The sequence below is a fragment of the Pelodiscus sinensis genome, chromosome 33 (genome assembly GCF_049634645.1).
Source record: "Pelodiscus sinensis isolate JC-2024 chromosome 33, ASM4963464v1, whole genome shotgun sequence".
NCBI lineage: Eukaryota > Metazoa > Chordata > Testudines > Trionychidae > Pelodiscus > Pelodiscus sinensis.
In genome coordinates, this window is record NC_134743.1 from 10,251,838 (window position 1) to 10,272,886 (window position 21,049).

The window sequence follows — 21,049 nt, forward strand, 5'->3', positions numbered from 1 at the left end:
GGAAAAACTATTTCACTAGGAGGGTAGGGAAACACTGAGATGGGTTCCCTAGGGAGGTGGTGGAATCTGCATCCCTAGAGGTTTTTAAGTCTTGGCTTGACAAAGCCCTGGATGGGTTGATTTAGTTGGGATAGGTCCTGCCTTGGGCAGGGGCTGGACTTGATGACTCCTGAGGTCTCTTCCAGCTCTATGGTTCTATGATTCTAAGTAATGTTTCACCAAGTGTATTTGTTTTGTTAATAGACGTCACATTTTTAAAACCATGATCTGATTCCTGCATCCTAGAGGGCGGAAGGTTCTGTATGCACGTGCCTAAGACAGCAAGCCATACTTCTAGGAGAAATTACAGGTTTTCAAGCTCTCTCTGGAGGGAGTGTCAAGGACAAGGAAGGTACCCCACAGGAGGGAATTCTGAAATGCGCCTGTTTGGTTCTCAAAGGGGTTTGTGCATTTGGATGATGGCAGCAACACCAACACAAGCCTCCAGTGGCAGGGTATTTTAAAGTCTCTTGTGGGCCCCCACCTTCTGCACTTGGAGTGCCAGAGTGGGAAACAGCCTTGACATGACCCCTCTCCAATTTATCAACATCCATCTGGAATTCTGGTCACCAGAGCTGGGCACAGAACTCCAGCAGCAGAAGTTCAAGTGCCGAATAAAGAGGCTAAGTCGGTTCCCCACTCTGGCACTTGGAATGCAGAAGGTGTGGGCCCAAAAGAGACCTTAAAATACCGTGTCTCTATGGGCTTCTGCTTCAAAACTCCCCAAGGTCACAGATTCCCTGAGCTTAGGAGGGTTGCTGCCTCTACCCAAGTGGAAAAAAACTTTTTCTTCTTGAACGCAGGAAGAAGTCACTTGGGAACGTATTCCAGAAGGGTACCCCAAACTCTTTTACACAAGAGCCAAAAGAAATCTGATGAGGTTCAACAAGGACAAGTGCGGAGTCCTGCACTTGGGACAGAAGAATCCCAAGCATTGTTACAGGCCTGGGACCAACCAGCTAAGTAGTAGTTCTGCAGAAAAGGACCTGGGGGTTACAGTGGATGAGAAGCTGGAGATGAGTCAACAGTGTGCCCTTGTAGCCAAGAAGGCTAATGGCATATTAGGTTGCATTAGGAGGAGCATTGCCAGCAGATCCAGAGATGTCATTATTCCCTTTTATTTAGCACTTGGAAAGAAAAAAAGAAAAATGAAAACAAACTGTAATTTCTGATAGCTGTCCTCTTAGTCTTAGGCAGGTATACACAGACCTCCTATTACTTTCCAGGATACAAGATCAGATCATAGCCTTAAAATAGGTGATTATATTAAGAAAACAAAAAGGTATTCATTTGTAAAGCTGACTTGGCTGCTAGGAGTTATAGCGCAACTGAGAAAAGAACAGATTAAAACACAGACAATTGCATCCCTGGGATTCAGTTTAAAGTTATAGTGGGGAGAGGAGGGGATATGGATTTAGCACAGAGGAGTTTAACCAAACAACAAAACAAAAAAATAACCTGATCGCATCTAAATAAACATTCTCTATCTACTCAAGTATCCACACTTCCAAGGTCCAGTCCAATTCTAGGCCCAGGTATTCTTTTTTTTAGGCATGATGTCCCTGCCCAGTTCAATTCATCCCCCCCCCCCCCATTCCCTTCCACAGCTCCAGGATTAAACTCACAAAGAAAAACAGCAGACAGATTCCCTTTTAATGCAGATCTGAACTCTTTCTTCTCACTGGTGCTCCTGGCTCCCTGCCAACACTTTCTAGCTAGCTAGGTTTAACCCTTTAGTCACTGAATACTGGGATGTTCAGAAAAGAACAGTGGGCCTCCCATCCATCACAGAAGCGAGACAACCTCTTTACTCCTGCTCAAGCGTTTCCTGTTTATACATCCCAGAATTACAATAGCTTTTTAAGCCCCAACGCCACAATGGGAGCTCATGTTCTGCTGATTACCCACCATGACCTCTACATCTCTTTTCCCCGCCCTGCAAGTCTGGCCCACAGAACCATGGGAAGTGGCATAGGCTAGCCTGGGCCAGGGCAAAGGAACACGTGGGCCTTTCTCTTCTCCATCTCTCCCTCTGCATTGCACAGCAGGGCGCAGGAGTGCCAGGGGGCTCTGTGGACGCTGTTTGGCTTAATGCCAGCGAAAGCAGGGTCTACAGGAGTACTTACGGGCTCCTAGTGTTAAGAGCTGTGATGTGGTTGCCTCAGCAGCGTGGCTCAGTGCTTCTGTTCTTGGAGCTCTGGTGTTATCAGTGGTCAGTGCAGGTAACGCAGCCTGCTCCTGCTGCAGATCTCGCTGTTATGCACAAAGACCGACCACAGGCACCGTCTGGTGACAGAGGCACTTGGCCAGGTTTATAGCCGTGTAGTCACAGATCTAGTGCCCTGGATTTGCGGTTACACGTGCACCAACTCATGAGTGCCCCAGGACGAGGAGCAATTCAGTCAGTAAGTCTCTGTTGTCCCTTCGGCCATGCAAAGGGGGTAAGGCCAGGCACCCCAATATTTATAGCCTAAAATAAACTTGTCTGGTTTCGGACATTTGTTTGCTCCCTCCCCTTGTACCTAGTACCTTGAACCGAAAAATATTAGCGGAGACACTGTTGAGCATCCACTGAGGATGCGCTCGGTGAGGCTAATCTTCGTGTTTTACCTCATCCCCGTTGCAGGGTTCCAGACCAAGGAGGATATCTACTGCCTCGCTTTAGCGAAGGCCCTGTACACTGTGCCCACGCCAGTGACTGCTGGGTTTTATGCACCATGGGGACATTGCAAAAACCTGCTCTTACACAAAATCAAGGGTGAGTACTGCCCCGGGGAACGTAAGACGGGGAAGGAACCTTGTGGGGATGGGGATTAGTGGATGACAACTATCTCCAAAGAGCCAGAGCCACCCGTACTCATTTGCCGATTATGCAATCGCATAGGGGACCTGAAAATTTGGAGCAGCACTGGGTTTTCATGTCCACTCCACCCACCTGCCTCTTCCTATCCATGGTCTGTGGCTCTGCTTCCTCCAGCAGCAGAAGTTCTAGAAGATCTAGTTAATTTACAAGTGACAAAGTCTGCTCGAGCTACTGGCAGAACATCGACAACATGGTAATGAAGCCATTTAACAGGCATTTGCCAACCTCTGCTAAATGTTTGCTGAATTTACTGTGAGAGTCGACAGGACCTTAGTTTAAAATGTGTTTGTTTATTAGTGTGTGGATGAGGATTATAAAATCACAACGCTAAAAATTCAACATCCATCTGGGCTGCTGTTGGGCAGATGGGCACCAGTTTAATAGTATGGCGTAGGATCCCATCAATCCTAAGGATGGCTTTGCCAAGAGCTACCCATTCTTGATTGCTTCCCAGAAGGGAGGGATTGTGAAGCTGGAAGACCCTTCAGGAGGAGAGATTTAAGGCACTGCCAGGTACCTAACATATCTTCCTCTTTTATCTCAGAGAACATGGAAAACGAATCGAAGAAGAAAGACCAGGAGGAATTTCAGCGGACGCAGAAGATGCAGCGTGACAACACTGGCCGGGATCTACTCAAGCTCCTGTTACTCATGATCTTCTACCGGCCGGTCCTGACGGAGCAGCAGAAGTGGAGAAGGAACGTGAAACACGTCTTCATCCATTTCAGCGCCTGGGAGTACGCGGGCTGCGACCAGCTCTGGGCAGGCCTCATTACCACACTGTGCGACGGCATCGAAAGCCACTTTGGTCTCCTACCCATGAGCATTTACAGGACCATAGACAGGAAATGTAGCATCATCGAAAGACCAGGGGATCAGGAATGGGTTAGCAAGAAGTTCCTCTTCCTCCCGCTGTGGGTGGCTGTGATCCTTTTGATCATGGTAGCTATTGGGGTGGGTGGTCTCCTCCTAGTGTTTGGGATCCCCATCGGGGATGCCTCGGGAGACGCCATAGCTGTCGTGGAAGGCATTGGGGTGACGGCTGTCAGCGTCTCTGCAGCAGCTGCCATACGGCTCACTATCACAGTGGTACGAAACATTATCGTCACCCAGAAGAGCCAGCTGGAGAGACAGATGAACCAGACGGCTCTCAGCGCACAGCTGGGCTTCATGAGCTGCGTGAAAAGCGAAGTCAGGACAATCACTGGGTTCCTGCAGTACCTGGAGATCTTCCAGCGGCGGAAGCTGCGGGTGGTGCTGGAGATCACCCACTTGGATACATGCAGCCCTGACAAGGTGGTGGGCGTCCTTGATGCCATGAACATCCTCCTCTCAGACGATGACGCCCCTTTCATCTCCATCCTGGCTGTTGACTCCAGCATCATTGTCGACTGCGTGGAAAGCTCCAAGTATATGAGAGGTATGGCCAACAACGGCTAGGAGTTCTTAAACCGCATCGTCACCCTGCCCTTCTCTGTCCCTCGGATGGACTGCGACACCAAGCGGAGGCTGATCAGGAATATCATCGCGCGCAAGGAGCAGCTAGAGGCAGAGGTCGGCTTCCGGCAGGATGGCAAGATGGAAGCCAGCTCTGACTTCCTCAACATCTCTCGCTACCATTCGGCCAACCACGATGCCCAGAATCCAGTTGCAGAGGACAGCCAGATACCTCTCATGGTTGGAACCCCAGCGCTGGGAACCGGCAGCTGCGGGAAAGGTATCCGAGCCAAAGACCTCATTCAAGATGCTTTCGACTACCTCCTGGATGACGCCTTGAAGGAATTCATGACAGACAACGTGGTGCAGATGCGGCGCATCGTGAACACCGTCACCATCACCATCAGGCTGCTGGCGAGTAACATCCCCAAGGATGAAGTGTGTCCGAAGAAGGTGGTGGAATGGGTGCTCCTTGCCAACCAGTGGCCGTGCCGTCTGAGCTGGCTCTTGCAGTGCATCGAGGATGAGGAGCAGAGGAGTCGAATGGGCAGCTGCCATGGAAGCCCGCTCCGCCCCGACATGTCTCTGTGGGAGGTCTACGAGAAGTACATGGAAGAGCTGGACGTGCTGAAAGGCCAGTTGGAAAAGCTGCTGGAACTGGACCAGGATCCCGAGCTGTTCCACACTTTCCTGTGCGGCAGGTTTCGGGTGGAGGAGGCCCTCTTCTACCTCCCCTTCACGGTCAATTTGGACCCATCCCTGAAAAGACAAATGGAGCTGCAACGTGGCAGCCACAGACTGAAACGGACAAAGAAATTCGACAAGCTCAGCACCTGCACTCTGCTGGGTATGACGGTGGAGGATGTCTGCCGAGAGGTGGGTCACCCTTGGGTTTCCTTCCTTCGAGCAGGGCCAGCTGTCGATAGAATGTCCATGCCTCTTCATCGCAAGAAGCATGTCATTCATGTGACAGCAGCTGCCCACAGATGATGGCTACAGGCAGAGCCATCTTTGCAAATCGTGGGGCCCTGAATAATTGAGGGCCCTTCTGCAGGATTGCCTGGGCCTTTTCCCCTCATGCAGCTTCTGCTGGAGGTCTGGTCGTTCCTTCTACCTCCCTACCCCAAGCAGGGCTCAGGAACTAGAGCAGAGTTGCAGATCCTCTCTGTTTGCTAGCTTGCTGCTGCTGCTGATTTGAACCCCGTAGCAGATTTGAACCTAGGCCCTCTAGGAGTGTGTCTAAACTACATGGCTCCGTCGACGGAGCCATGTAGATGAGGCTGATCGGCAGAGGGAAATGAAGCCGCGATTTAAATAATCGTGGCTTCATTTAAATTTAAATGGCTGCCGCGCTCTGCCGACCAGCTGATGATCAGCTGTTTGTCGGCAGATCGGGGCAGTGTGGACGCTTCCCCGTCGACGTGAAAGCCCTTTGTCGACCTCCCCGGTAAACCTCATCCCACGAGGCATCAGGGGGAGGTCGACAAAGGGCTTTCATGTCGACGGGAGCGTCCACACTGCCCCGATCTGCCGACAAACAGCTGATCATCAGCTGGTCGGCAGAGCGCGGCAGCCATTTAAATTTAAATGAAGCCGCGATTATTTAAATCGCGGCTTCATTTCCCTCTGCCGATCAGCCTCATCTACATGGCTCCATCGATGGAGCCATGTAGTTTAGACACACCCCTAGAGGCCTCGACAGCTGGAGCCATGAAGGCAGCTGGCTCCCAGCTTAGGATGTAGAGCTCCCTTGTTCTTATCTCTGGCTGTAAGAGGTCCAATTGCCACACGAAGGGACAGTGAACCACACACACTAGGTGTGTGGAGTACACTGCCAGCTGAGAGGAGCACGTGGGGGAGGGCGAAGGGAAAAGCCCTGCAGCAGACAGGACAGAGCGTCCCCAGAGACGAACCGGCAGAGGCATATCCTCAGACATACAAGAACACATGGCTGCTGCATTGGGGAACTCAAAAATTTGGTGCCCAAATTTTCTGGTGCCCTATGCAGCTACATATTTCCCATGGGCCTAGGGACAGCCCTGACTACGGGCCCCAGAGCTGGGAGAAAACTGTCCCACATAACTGGTGCATAACTGGAGGGAGAGGAGCGAGAACTAGTGGGGGTAGGATGTTGAGGGGAACAGGCGGTGTGGGATGGGGGCTTTCGGGGAAGGCACAGTGTGGGTTTGAGGCCTCAGGAGTAGGGGGGGCACATGAGGGGGAATGGGCAGAGTGAGGATGAGGGGGAAAGGGTGATGTAGGGGGCAAGGCCACAGTCCGGGTTCTGCTAGTTCCCCCACTTTCTGCTGCTCCTGACTCTTGGTTTGCACAAAACATTTCTTCTTGGAACAACTCGGTTCCTTGCAGCTCTTTCCTCCAACCCCGAAGCCATTGGCTGGCTCTCCCCGGGTTCATCCTTTACGCTCTGAAGTGACTGGTCGGTTTTAAGACTGGGAGACCCGTAGCTGTCTGTTATGCACTCCAGAGAGAAGAGAGGCAAAAACATAAATACTCTTGCTGGAGGCCTGCAGCGTAATACCCCTTATCCAGAATAACACACAAGAACCCTGAGGCTATGTCTACACTGCTAGCTTTTGCCTGCAGAGAGCATGCTAATGAGTGCCAAGAAGTTTCTAATGAGTGCTTCATTAGCATACTCTCTGCCTGCAAAGGCCCGCAGTGTAGATATAGCCTTAGGTCGAGAGGCCCAACTCCACCCCCGTCAGGCTGACTGCATGCTTCCCTCCAGCCTACAAGCAGGGTCAGGAAACCTTCCCTCTTCATTTCAACACACCCCTCCAGTGGTCCCTGCATTGCTAGCCTTTGCCTGCAGAGAGCATGCTATTTCCCCTGCCGTGCCAACTTGCTCAGCGGTGCCCCTAACAGAATCCAAGCACACGGCAGTGGGGTGTGCCGGGTACCATACCTGGCCCCACAGCCGGCCGGCCCGCCTTGTTTGCTAGAATCTGAGCAAGCCCAGACAGGTTCCTCTCGGGAGCTATAGCGGACCCTTCCTAAAAACGTGTTTGGCGACATGTTCAGTAGATGCACGGCACTAACGGGTGCTCCCACTTCTCTTCCAGATGGACACAATCGGCTTGAAGGAGGAAAACGTCCCGCTGTACAAACAGAGGCTCAGGGACCATAATCTCAACGGGCGCGCGCTGGTCTACAGTGACAACACTGAAATCAAAGAGGCCCTGCACATGAGTCTTGGCGAATGGACCCTCTTTAGCATCCATTTCCTTGGAGTGTTTCCCCCAGCGAATTTGGCCTCTTCTGTGGTGTCCCCCGTCCCGTTCCACGTCAGGCCAGAGGCTCTGAAGAACATGGTTGCCTTAAGAGAGACTGTGGCGAGAGGGAGCAAGCTCTCTCTGAACAGCTCCAGGGAAGATCTTTGGGAAAAGAGATAACTCTGAATCCTGAACACAGAGGTGAAAGTGCCCTGGTGCGCAGCTCCAGCAAGAACTGCAAAGACCTGGGCTGCAACAGGACAGTACCTGTGAGAAACTGTAAAGTTAATTTCACGGCCGCCTGTACAAAACCAGAAGCAAGATCGGGGCTTTCGCCCACAGTGTACCTCCCTGCGTCTCCAGTGACATCAAACGGATGAATCATAGAATCCTAGAGTTGGAAGAGGCCTCTGGAGTCATCAAGTCCAGCCCCCTGCCCAAGGCAGGACCAACCCCAATTCAATCATCCCAGCCAGGGCTTTGTCAAACGGAGACTTAAACACCTCTAGGGATGGAGATTCCACCACCTCCCTAGGGAACCCAGCCCAGTGCTTCACCACCCTCCTAGGGAAATAGTTTTTCTTAATGTCCAACCTAGACCTCCCCCGCTGTAACCTGAGACCACTGTTCCGTGTTCTGCCATCCCTCACTACTGAGAACAGCCTCTCTCCATCCTCTTTGGAACCTCCCTTCAGGAAGTTGAAGGCTGCTATCAAATCCCCCCTCACTCTTTGCTTCTGCAGGCTAAACAAACCCAAATCCCCCAGTTTCTCCTCATAGGTCATGTGCTCCAGACCCCGAATCATTTTGGTCAAGCTCCCCTGAACCCCCTCCAATGCGTCCCCATCCTTCCTGTAGTTGGGGGCCCAGAACTGGACACAATACTCCAGATGTGGCCTCACCAGAGCCGAATAAAGGGGAATAATCATTTCTCTGGATCTGCAGGCAATGCTCCTCCTAATGCCCCCTAATATGCCATTAGCCTTCTTGGCTACAAGGCCACCCTGTTGACTCATCTCCGGCTTCTCATCCACTGTAATCCCCAGGTCCTTTTCTGCTGAACTGCTGCTTAGCCAGTCGGTCCCCAGCCTGTAACAATGCTTGAAGCAATCAGATGACAAGAGAAGAATTAAGGATCCGGGGGGGGGAGGAGGGGGGGACTGTACTGGGTCTGAGGGATTTGGGGACATTCATGTCAACGGGGCTGGTGACAGACGTTGTCGGGCCCTGGGTAATGTATGGGAGGGGGTCGGCTCTAGACCCCCTCAAAGGGGCAAAGCTAAAGGTAGGAGGGGCAAGGCGAGGGCCAATCAGGCCTTAGCGCCACCCACCTTGCACCAGACAGAGCTCTAGGATTGATTTCGTTTGCCCGGGTCTCTGGCAGTGGCGGCTGCCATAATAGTTGATACAGTGACCCAGAGGCCTGGACCCTTTTAAATCATCAGCTCCCGAGACAACTGCCCCCTTTGCCTCTCCCCCTCCCCATCCGTGGCCCCTGTCTGTGGGGCTTCAGACCCTGGTGGTCAAAGTATTTTGGTCTGGTTAGTACAGCAGGGGACAGGGAGTTGGGACATACGGGTCCTATTCCTAGCGCTGCCACTGGCTTGCTGTGTTTTTGAACAAGCTGCTCCTCCTTTTTGGGACTCAGTTGCCTCTGTAGTAAGTTGCGGGTTGGTAACATAAAATCAGCAGGCCCGAATAAAGGCCGGTAACATAAAAACAGCAACAGGCCTGAAATCTAGGAAGCAAGACTTTGGCTCAGTGGAACCGCAGGCAGGAAAGAGAAATAGTATAAGCCAGATCAAGCATAAAGGTCCAGGCACAGGTACCAAGCACATTTATAGAATCCTATAAATGGAAGAGACCTCAGGAGTCAACAAAAAATCCTCATTAAAAAAAAAAATTGTTTGGTGTTCCTCGGTCTTAAAAAGTTTAAGAAACACTCGTCTAGACAGTACTGGGTCCTGCCATGAGGGCAGGGGACTGGACTCGACCTCTCGAGGTCCCTTCCTGCCAGCTACATGTGGCAATGAAACGGTAACTCGAACTAAGTCCTTAGTTCGAATTAACTGTTACATCTCATTCTATAGCCGCGCGGCAGTTACTTCGGGCTAGTGGAATTTCAAAATGGCGACCGGACGGGAACATGCAAATAAAGCCTGGGCTATTTAAATCCCGGGCTTCATTTACAACTCCGGTTGCCTGCTTTGCCTACCTAGCTCAAATTAACGAGCTAATGTAGACATACCCTTATTGACTAATTGAGTAGTCGATGGAAATTCCACCAACTACTGGATTAGCTGATTAAGCGCAATTTAACATCCCTCGGTTGAGCTACCACATATGTTTTAGAAAGACATCCAATCTTTATGGCTTGTGTGTAGTTCAACGCATTAAATTCCAAGCAGGTTGCTGAAGTTTCTTTTTTTCATCATGATTGGCAATTTGACCAGCCTTATACAGTAATGGATCTTTACCATTCCTCTGATTTCTTTTGTTCCCGATATATTTAAACATTTCCTAATTATCCTTTATGTTACTGGTTATAGATTTTTTCCCCCAATTTTAGCTTCTCCTATCAACTGTTTGCTTTTTCATAACTCGCATCCTCCCTTTTTTCCCATTTGCTTTATATTTTTTTCTTGTGGTGTTTATGACAAAAACTAAAACATAGGACATAAACTTTGAGTCCTATTTATAGTACTTTAGGTTGGTTTAATGGAAAAATGGGTTGATACAGAGTAAATTGGAGTTCAAAATAACCCTTTCTCGGGCAATTTTTCTCTCGAAAACCTCACCTTTTTCAGCCTCCTTCCACTAACTTCTGATTTTAAATGTCTGGATTGTTAGACATGTGCTCAGGAAACCTTACCTGTCACTAAACATAGATTTTGTGTTTGTGTTAATTATAGATATGAATGGAGCTAGTTAATCCCTGTTGTAAGATTCCAGTGGAGCCAAAGAAAGTAAACAAGTAACTAATTTGGGTCAATCTTTCTACTTGACAGTCCCTAGGAATCTACCGTTTCAACATTTCCTGGGAACAGAAACACAAGTTAGAACAGTGATAGAAATGTAGCCGTGTTAGTCTGGTGTAGCTGAAACGAAATACAGGACTATGTAGTACTTTAAAGACTAACAAGATGGTTTATTAGATGATGAGCTTTCGTGGGCCAGACCCACTTCCTCAGATCAAATAGTGGATCTGAGGAAGTGGGTCTGGCCCACGAAAGCTCATCATCTAATAAATCATCTTGTTAGTCTTTAAAGTGCTACACAGTCCTGTATTTTGTTACAAGTTAAAACACTCATTAATTTTGGCTTCATTCAGCTTTCCCTTCGAACAAATTAAAAACATAGTTGATAAGTGGCAAAGTTGGTGCATGGGAGTGAAGGACACGTTAGCTCATTATGCCTACACAGGGGGATGTCACACTGGTCTGACCAGTTCCAAGGACAGTTGGGCTGCCATAGAAAGGGATGCAGAGCTGCTCTTCAGGAGCTCCATGGATTAGACCTATACTGCTGTTGAAGGAATTGGGGCTCTCAAATAAAAGAAGTCCCTTGCCTTAGAATCATAGAATCCCAGGGCTGGAAGAGACCTCAGGAGTCATCGAGTGCAGCCCCCTACCCAAAAGCAGGACCAATCCCAACTCAATCATCCCAACCAGGTCTGTGTCAAACCAGGACTTAAAAACCTCTAGGGATGGAGATTCCACCATCTCCCTAGTTAGCCCATTCCAGTGCTTCCCCATTCTCTTAGGGAAAGAGTTTTTCCTAATATCCAACCTACACCTCCCCCACTGCACCTTGAGACCATCACTCCTCGTTCTGCCATCGTCACCACTGTGAACAGCCTCTCTCCATCCTCTTTGGAACCTCCCTTCAGATAGTTAAAGGCTGCTATCAAATCCCCCGTCATTCTTCTGCAGACTAAACAAGCCCAACTCCCTCAGCCTCTCCTAAGTCATGTGCTCCAGCCTCCTAATAATTTTTGTTGCCCTCCACTGGACCCTCTCCAATGCGTCCACATCCTTCCTGTAGTGGGGGGCCCAGAACTGGACACAATACTCCAGACGTGGCCTCACCACATCCCAATAAAGGGGAATAATCACTTCCCTAGATCTGCTGGCAATGTTCCTCCTAATGCACCCTAATATGCCATTAGCCTTCTTGGCTACAAGGGCACACTGTTGACTCATATCCAGCTTCTCATCCACTGTAACCCCCAGGTCCTTTTCTGCAGAACTGCTACTTAGCCAGTCGGTCCCAGCCTATAACAATTCTTGGGATTCTTCCATTCAAGTGCAGGACTCTGCACTTGTCCTTGTTGAACCTCATCAGATTTCTTTTGGCCCAATCCTCCAATATGTCTTGGACACTCTGCACCATATACCCTACCGTCCAATGTATCTACCTTTCCCCCTAGCTTAGTGACATAGGCAAACTTGCTGAGGGTGCAATCCATCCCCTCATCCAGTCATTAATAAAGATGTTGAACAAAACCGACCGTAGAACCGGTCTTTGAGGTACTCTGCTTGAAACTGACCGCCAGTCCGACATCGAGCTGTTGATCACTACCCATTGAGCCCAACAGTCTAGCCCGATTTCTATCCATCTTACAGTCCATTAATCCAATCCATACTTCCTTAACTTGCTGGCAAGAATAAGTCCAGGTATATCACATCCACTGAATTCCCCATGTCCACAGAGCCAGTTACCTCGTCATAGAAAGCAATCAGGTTCGTCAAGCATGACTTGCCCTTGGTGAATCCATGCTGACTGCTCCTGATCCCTTTCCTTATTCTAAGTGCTTCAAACTGGATTCCTTGAGGATCCCCTCCATGATTTTTCCGGGGAGTGAGGTGAGGCTGACCGGTCTGTAGTTCTGTGGATTGTCCTAAGGAACATCTTGGTACCATTTACCTCCCACAAATAAAGTACATACCGACCTATGTTCAGGACCAGGTCAAAGTTGACAGCATAACAGATAGTAAGTTGACAGTATGAAGACTAGGAAGTAAGCCCCCTTCTGCAAGGTAAGGGACGGTAACCAGGTAACAGGGGGTAGCAACCTGATACATCAGGAATGTATAAAAGTTCACCTCAAATGGTGTTCACCAGCTGACTGTGTGGGGGCACTGGATGGTGCTCAGTGGGTGTTAGGACATTGCCACGGCTTCCATAAAGTGTAGCGGCGCAGCGCTGAGTCTGTTCGCTGGCAACTATTATTGCATGTTGTTACGCAAAAAATCTGCTTGGGCGATTTCGAATCTTATCTGGTTTGTGGTCTCTGGGGACTCTGGGCACGGAGACCACATCCAGCGATAGTGACTCGGCTCTGCAACTTTAGCGAAGAGCCAGGTGGCTTGTACCTCATGCAGTAGAGAAGGCTCCAGACTTACAAACCAGGTAACAGAACTTTTGCGTTCTCCTCCAGCAGCAGGCGCTCCGACACAGCTGGACTGAGTACAACACCTGCAAATAACCCAGTTAGTTAATGCAAGCATAAAGAGAGGCAGCCTGGCCAGATGTAACCATTCATTAACTTCCAGGCCAGAGAGGGCCATTGTGATCTTCAGTCTAGCCTGGCATCCTATGAGGTGCACACAGGCCCTTCTCTTCCACTTGTTTAAACAGAGGCACCCTGGGGCACCTTAAAGACTAACACGTGTATTTGGGCATCCGCTTCCAGGGGTAAAAAACACTTGGACCTGCTTTTCCTCCGCAACAGCTGATGCCCAAATAAATCTTCAAGGTGCCACAGGACTCCTTGTTAGTAATGACTGTTGGGGTTGCCCCTCTAAGGCTATGTCTACACTGCAGGCTTTTTGCACAAGAACAGCTCTTCTTGCGCAAAAACTTGCAGAGTGTCTACACTGCGTGCGTGTTTTTGCACAAGTATTACAGTACAGCATCAGCAAACAGGGCTTCTTCCGGAAGAGTTATTCCTCTCCCCACGAGGAATAAGCCCTCTTGCACAAGAGCTCTTCCAGAAGGCGGCAGTGTAGACAGGCAACATGAATTTCTTGCGCAAAAAACCCCTACGGCTAAAATGGCCATCAGAGCTTTCTTGTGCAAGAGAGTGTCGACACTGCCATGGATGCTCTTGTGCAAAAGCACATCTCTTCTGCAAAAGCACATGGCAGTGTGGACGCGCTCGTATGGAAGACCTTTTGCACAAGAACTCTTCTGCAAAACAGTTCTTGTGCAAGAAGCCTGCAGTGTAGACAGAGCCCACGAGTTTCAGAGGGGTAGCTGAGTGAGTCTGTAACAGGAAAAACTTAAAACACAACATATAGTCACCTTAAAGATTAACAAACCGTGTCAATGGGATCATGAGCTTTCCTGGGCATAGCCCACTTCTTCAGACGACTGGAGTGTTGTATGTCCAGAACCAAAATGAACAGGGGAGGAAAAAATGGGAGGGGCGAAAAAAGGAGGCAGGGGGTATGTAAATATCAAAGGGAAAACCCAGCTGGTATGTAACAGGCACCACTGATAAGAGTTGTTGGGAATTTCCCAGGAACCGATCGGGGTTTCTTAGGAACAAGTTTAAAAAGGGGTGAGAATCGGGGTGAACTGGGTGGATGCCTGGGTGAGGGTTGGGTCGAACAACGCAGGGAGGGAAAAGCAGGAGCGTGGGGCGTGAGGGCAGGTGAGCGCTGCGGTGAAAGCCACGTGCGCAGGCCGGGCCGGGCCCCTCTCTCCTCCAGCTGACTTGCAACTTCCACTGCCGGCCCACGTGGCCCTCGAAGGGCGGAGCTTCCCCTTTCCGGCGCCCGCCCCTGGGGCCCTCCAGCCAATGGGAAGCGAGGGCTAATGTTGCTGGTGTTTCAACATTCGGAGCCGGCTGGCACAGCTGCTGCCGTGGGCCCGGGAGCTGCGAGCAGGCAGGAGGCGGAGGTGAGGGGCGGGGGGCGGTGACTCCTGGCCCCCCAGCGCAGGGGGGTCCAGGTCCGGGTCCGTCCGGGGTTACCAGGCCGCGCACTCCCCTCGCTCTTGGAGGCGACGCTGGTGCCAGTGTCTGCTTCAATGCGACCCTACAATAACAAGCCCCAATCGGCCGAGTCGCTGCTTGTTTCACCTCGTGTCCCCCTGCGCTGCAGAAATCCCGCCTCTGCTGGGCCAGCCCCGAGACACGGGGTTGCCCCTGGATTGTAAGCAAGCTGCCCCCTTCTCCCCCATGCTCCCCGTTCCCTGAGTATCAGTCCTGCCCCCGCAGCCTGCACAAATCTTCATCCTTTAGGACCAAATAGGAAGGGGAGGGGGCGAGGGATTATTTTCTTTATTCCCACCCCCCCTAACGGAAGGAGCTGTTCTCTGTGTCTGTGTTTACAAACCAAGGAACGTGTTTCTCCCTGGTTTGGGCTGGGGTTTTTTTTTTGCCTGTTTCTTGACAAGATTGATTGAAATGTTGGTCTGACTAGAGCAGTCCCCAAGTTTAGCGCCCTGCCCTGAAGCAGGACAAAGTCAACCAAGACCTACGGGTTTGTCTAACCCTGTCTAATTCTTTCTTCCCACCCATGCTTCCCCAGAAGGGATCAGACAGGCTGTACACAGCGGGTGTTTAAGTCTCAGCTTGACAAAGCCCTGGCCGGGTTGATTTAGTTGGGATTGGTCCTGCCTACAGCAGGGGGCTGGATTTGATGACCTTCTGAGGTCTCTTCCAGCTCTATGATTCTATGATTCCCTCCCCTTTCCTTCACCATCATTAATATCCTTTTGCAGTGAGTTCCAGAGGTTGATTATACACTACAAAATACGTCCGTTTTAACTAGAGCTGGGAGGAAGTTTTCTGAGGGGATGTTTTTCCATTGGAAAATGCTGATTTTAGTGACCTTTTGTTTGGAAGGGGAAAACTCCACCATTTCAGAACATTAAAATGTAGTTTTCCATTCCTGAAATGACTCTTTGTTTGGTCTCTTTAAAGTTTATCTTCCGTAATCCACCGTACTACATTTAAAAAAAGTCAAAATCTAAACAAAACGTGAATTTATTTGCAGAACTGTGTGTGATCAGGAAAAAAAAGTCAAAATCCTGGAATTTCTAGTCCCAATTCAACCCTACTTTTAGCCACCTTGGTGCCAGGGATGTAAAATCTCATTTAATTAGCAAACCAGTTAAACAATATGTTGAACCAGTTAACCGATTAAATGGGACACGTAGGACGTGTTAAAGACGGGCTTGGAGCAGCCCACACACCTACCCCCTTGGCACACTGCTGTGACTGCTGAGCAACCCTACCCGTGGCGTGCCAGAGTGCCCTCTGCCTATGGCTGGTGGAGGGCTGCTCCAGCCCCCTCTGGTTAACCATAACCGGCTTACTGGTTAACCATTCACTTCCGAACTTGGTGTCCCCACTGCTAACATTAGGACAGTGGTCCCCAACACGGTGCCCGCATTTGTATGCGCCCGCCAAGTGCTCAGGGCTGGCCTGGCCCCGGGTACGTGGCGCATGTGCGGTGCCGGAGCTGGCCCCGGGCGCATGGTGCACGGTGAGCGCCGGCCCCGGGGGCGCCGCAGATTGGCTGCCCGCGCTATGGCCACGTGGCGCATGGGGGGAGCGCAGGCTCCGGGCGTGCGGCACTTGCAGGGTGCGCCAGCCCTGGGCGCACAGCGCTTGGAGAGCGCCGGCCCCGGGCGCGCGGTGCTTGGGGGGGGAGAGAGTGCCAGCGCTAGTGCCGGCCCCGGGCGCGTGGCGCTTGCAGGGTGCGCCGGCCCCGGGCACGCGGTGCTTGGGGGGAGAGCGCCGGTCCCGGGCACGCGGCGCTTGGTGGGAGGCCCGGCCCTGGGCATGCGGTACTTGTGGGGGGGGGGGGGGGGCGGCCCTGGGAATGTGTCTATGGGGGGGCCCCGCCCCCGGGTGCGCAATGGGGGGCTCCGCTCCAGGGCGCCCTGCGGGCAAACAGCCACACCCCTTGGCGCCCGGCAACCTCAAATGGTTGGGGACCACTGCATTAGGAGAAGCCATTGGCTGCCTCCCCTGCCCCGCCCCATTCCTTCTTTGACATTCCCCTGCTCCCATGGGGGTCATGCTGCCCCCCTTTGAGAGCTGATGCTGAAAAGTGCTGGGAAAGCTCGGGGCGATTATCTGCCTGACCCCGGTGAATAGGAGCTGCCAAAGGCCCTGAAGTGTGACAGACCCTGGAGCTGTGACCGGCCCTTTCACCCAGCAGGATGTGCCGAATGCCCCAGAGGACCAAGGGATGGTGGGCGTGGCACTTCAAGCACACCTTGATTTTCTTCTGTCAGGGCTGGGGCATCGGACCGTCCAGGCTGGGTTCCTGTGATTTCCCGCGCGTGCTGGGCGGATGGTTTCCTGTCCAGTGCAGATTGCTGCTGGTGCGGGACCTCTGCATATAAATGCTGGGTAAGTCCTGGTGGGTTTTTAATGGGCACTGCCATGTGGTTTGGTAACTCAGGGTGCCCCTGTATAAAACTATGGTACGCCCACATCTTGAATACTGTGTACAGCTGTGGTCTCCTCACCTCAAAAAAGATATTTTGGCCTTGGAAAGGGTTCAGAAAAGGGCAACTAACATGATTAGGGGTTTGGAACGAGTCCCATATGAGGAGAGGTTAAAGCGATGGGACTTTTCAGTTTAGAAAAGAGGAGACTGAGGGGGGATATGATAGAGGTCTATAAAAACATGAGTGGTGTGGAGAGGGTGAATAAAGAAAAGTGATTTATTAGTTCCCATAATAGAAGAACTAGAGGACACCAAATGAAGTTAATGGGTAGCAGGTTTAAAACTAATAAAAGAAAGTTCTTCTTCACACAGGGTGTAGTCAACCTGTGGAACTCCTTGCCAGAGGAGACTGTGAAGGCTAGGACTATAACAGGATTTAAAGAGAAGCTAGATAATTTCACGGAGGTTAGGTCCATAAAAGGCCATTAGCCAGGAGATAGAAATAGTGTCCCTGGCCTCTGTTTGTGGAAGGCTGGAGAAGGATGGCAGGAGACAAATCGCTTGATCATTGTCTTTGGTCAACCCTCTTTGGGGCACCTGGTGCTGGCCACTGTCAGCAGACAGGCTACCCAGTACTGCCGTTCTTATGTTAGGGTTCTTGGTTGGGGCACAGGGCAGAGCCCATCGGTTCAGAGCTGCTAAGAGCAGAGTTATTTGCACTTACGTCCCAGCCAGACTCCCTCGTATCCCCTAACACAGGGCTGGGGGGATCCTTTTTTGGGTCGGGGGCCACAGAGAAATCCGTCGGGCCTTGTAGGAGTTGGGCGGCAGGAGTGGAGCTTAGTGCCTACGGGGCCAAGGGAAACAGAGAGGGCACCATGTCCACAGGGCCGGGGTGCCATTTTCCCTAGGGCCTCCGGGGGGGTGGGGGGGGGAGTGTGTCTATGGTCTAGGAGCCAGGGCCCACCAAAGATGAATCCGACCCAGGCTCTGGTACATCTCTGCAGCGCTGCCGGCCGGTTCCCCCACCTCTTGGTCCTCAACCCAACTAGACCCGCTTCCCGACGGCTGGTTGCCCCCCGGCCAGCCCCGCTCCCTCCAGCCCCCTCCCAGCCAGCCCTGCTTCCCGGCAGCCGGTTCCCCCCCCCACCCCCTCTCTTCCAGCCAGTCCCGCCTGCCCCCCCCCCCCGGCCCCTGCTGTTCGGTATTTTTTTTAAACCATCTGGTAACCCTAGCAGGTGGGGGTGAAAAGTGCATGGAAATGCCTGCACAGGCGCGTCTGGGAATGAGATGCTGCTCTAACATCTCCGCCTCTGTTCACTTCCAGCCCCTGCCTCATGGCGCTGGCCCCCCCGTGGCCTGGGAGGGCTCCCCAGGCGCACCATGGCCCGGCATAGCAAGCTGCAGAAGCACGTCCTGAGCCTATACAGGCAGTTCCTGCGCGCCGGCCGGGAGAAGCCGGGATTCCTGCCTCGCATCCAGGCTGAGTTCCGGAAGAACGCCAGCATCCCCCGGGCCGACGTGATGCACATCGAGTATCTGCTCCGCCGTGGCCAGAGGCAGCTGGCGCAGCTCCGAGACGCGAACACCAAACAGATGGGCACCTTTGTCCAAGCCAAACCGGAGGAGCAGTGACCCCTGCTGGTTGGCGCAAGCGTCTGTCTTGTACTGGGACGGTTGGGGATGAATTCACAGATCAGCCTTCCTGGTTCTCACATCCCTGTGCACCCCTCGTGTCCAAACGCAGGTGCCTGGCTTGGCATTTGCTGAGCTAAGGTGTCTTTATTGGCAGCCAAGCTTTTAAACAGTTCAGGTGTGGATGGGTGATCTGGAGGAGATGCTCTTGTTTCCAGGACCTGGTACACAATTCATTCTACCCCTGCTGGCTCCTCTCTTCGGGTATGTCTACACTACAGCGCTAGTTCGAACTAAGTTAATTCGAACTAACGCGTCTAGAACTAAAAACTAGTTTTGCTAATTCGAACTAGCATGTCCACATTGAGTGGACTCTGAACAGGGCTTAAGGATGGCCGGAAGCAGTGCCAGCAGGGCATCAGAGGAGGACTTAGAGCGTGGAGATGCAGTCTCAGGCTAGCCGAGGGCTGCGCTTAAAGGGTCCCGACCCCCACCCCGGACAGACAGTTCTAAGGGGTGCCCCGCTTGAAAACCAGTCCTGGCTTGGATTGCCCGGAGTACCCACACTGGGCACATCACACCACTCGGCCATCAGCCCGGCTGCACTTGCCGCAGGCTGCCATCTGGGGAGAGGGGGCAATCGGGGGGCTGCAGGAGAGCTTCCACCCCCAGAAGCCTGCAGAGCCAGCCCAGTCCTCCCCATCGGGGGCTTGTACCCCATTCCTCCCTCACCTCCTTCCACTTACCCTTCCCTAGCCCCCCTTCTTATTGATGTACAAAATAAAGATAACGTTTCTTCCAACATTGACTCTGTCTTTATTGAACAAAAGTGGGGGAGACTGGGAAAAGGAGGTGGGAGAGGGGAAGATTAAGGCTGGGAGAGGGGAGGGCAACTAACATGATCAGGGGTTGGGAACAGGTCCCAGATGAAGAGAGGCTACAGAGACTGGGACTGTTCAGCTTAGAAAAGAGGAGACGGAGGGGGGACAGGCTAGAGGTCTCTAAAAGCAGGGGTTGGATGGAGAGGGTGCATTCAGAAAAGTTCTTCATGAGTTGCCATAAAGAAGGACTAGAGGACACCAAAGGAAAGGACTGGGTAGCAGGCTTCAAACTAGTAAGAGAAAGTTGTTCTTCTTGACAAAGCAAATAGTTATCCGGTGGAACTCCTTGCTGCAGGAGGCTGTGAAGGCTACAACTAGAACAGAGTTTAAAGGGAAGTGAGATCAAGTCATGGAGGTTGGGTCCATGGAGTAGTCTTAGCCAGGGGGTAGGAGTGGTGTCCCTGCCCAAAGTTTGTGCAAGGCTGGAGAGGGATGGCACGAGACAAATGGCTTGGTCACTGTCTTTGGTCCATCCCCTCCACGGTCCCTAGGGTTGGCCGTTGTCGGCAGACAGGCTACTGGGCTAGATGGACCTTTGGTCTGACCCAGGACGGCCATTGTAAGCTCAGGGCTCAGGGTCGGGGGTCTCAGTGGACCCCCTTGATTTTCATGCAAACCTGCTCCTGGGTGGCCAGGCTGGCAGCTCTCCTGCCCTAGACGGCCACTTTCCTGTGCCTAGTGCGGAGATCGTGGACGAGGTCCACGATGTCCGCACTAGCCCAGGAATGTACCCGCCTCTTGCGGTCCCGGACAAACTTCCGGGAGCCGCCAGCCTGGTCCCGGGAAGAGGGGGTGGGCTGGGGGACATCGGGTGGGTGGCTCTGTGCCGTGCCAGGTGCACCGTAGCCAGCCCGTGCCCCTTTAAGGGGTCCAGGGCCGGGAGGGGGGCATAGAGTTTCCCTGGTGTTGGCCAGAGTGGCCACCAGGGAAACTTGGGGAGGGCTAGCCTCCCACTCGTTCGAATTAAGGGGCTACACAGCCCTTAATTCGAACTAGTAAGTTCGAACTAGGCTTAAGCCTCGTAAAATGAGGTTTTCCTAGTTCGAACTAAGCGCTCCGCTAGTTCGATTCAAATTCGAACTAGCGGAGCGCTAGTGTAGCGGCTATGAATGTTAGTTCGAACTAACGTCCGTTAGTTCGAACTAACATTGTAGTGTAGACATACCCTTCCATCCTTAGCCAAAGAGGAACAAGCCAGTTAGCCCAGGGAAATAAAAGAAAGGGAGAGCGGTGACGGAAAACCCTGTGTCTGTCATTTTTTCAAATGATCTATCTTGCCTAAAAGCCTGTCAGGGATTGGGCTCTGTTGCAGGAGGTGCTGGCAAAACACTCCGTGGATTTGGGTGCTACAATTCCTGAGTGTCGTCCGCCTTCCTGCCCCCTCCCCCCACCGAAGCGCTTTGGAAGGCTCACAAAGGACAGAGACCTGCCTTTTGAAAATCCGACTCCCCACCGGTGTCTCAAGACAGGCGGCTCTCTCTCGCCAAAAACGGAGGCAGCAGCGTGGGATGACAGGCAGCCAGGTCGCAAGGGGAGGTGCTTTTTAGA

The 21,049-nt window shown here is 52.0% G+C and overlaps 1 protein-coding gene across 1 annotated transcript; it reads left to right on the forward strand.

Annotated features, from left to right (window-relative positions):
- The first annotated feature begins 2,616 nt into the window (after positions 1 to 2,616).
- Positions 2,617 to 4,970, forward strand: LOC142823352 (NTPase KAP family P-loop domain-containing protein 1-like). Its single transcript, XM_075914288.1, has 3 exons — positions 2,617 to 2,797; positions 3,447 to 4,062; positions 4,943 to 4,970. Exons 1-3 carry the CDS (start codon positions 2,617 to 2,619, stop codon positions 4,968 to 4,970), a joined length of 825 nt encoding a protein of 274 aa, XP_075770403.1.
- The last annotated feature ends 16,079 nt before the right edge of the window (positions 4,971 to 21,049 follow it).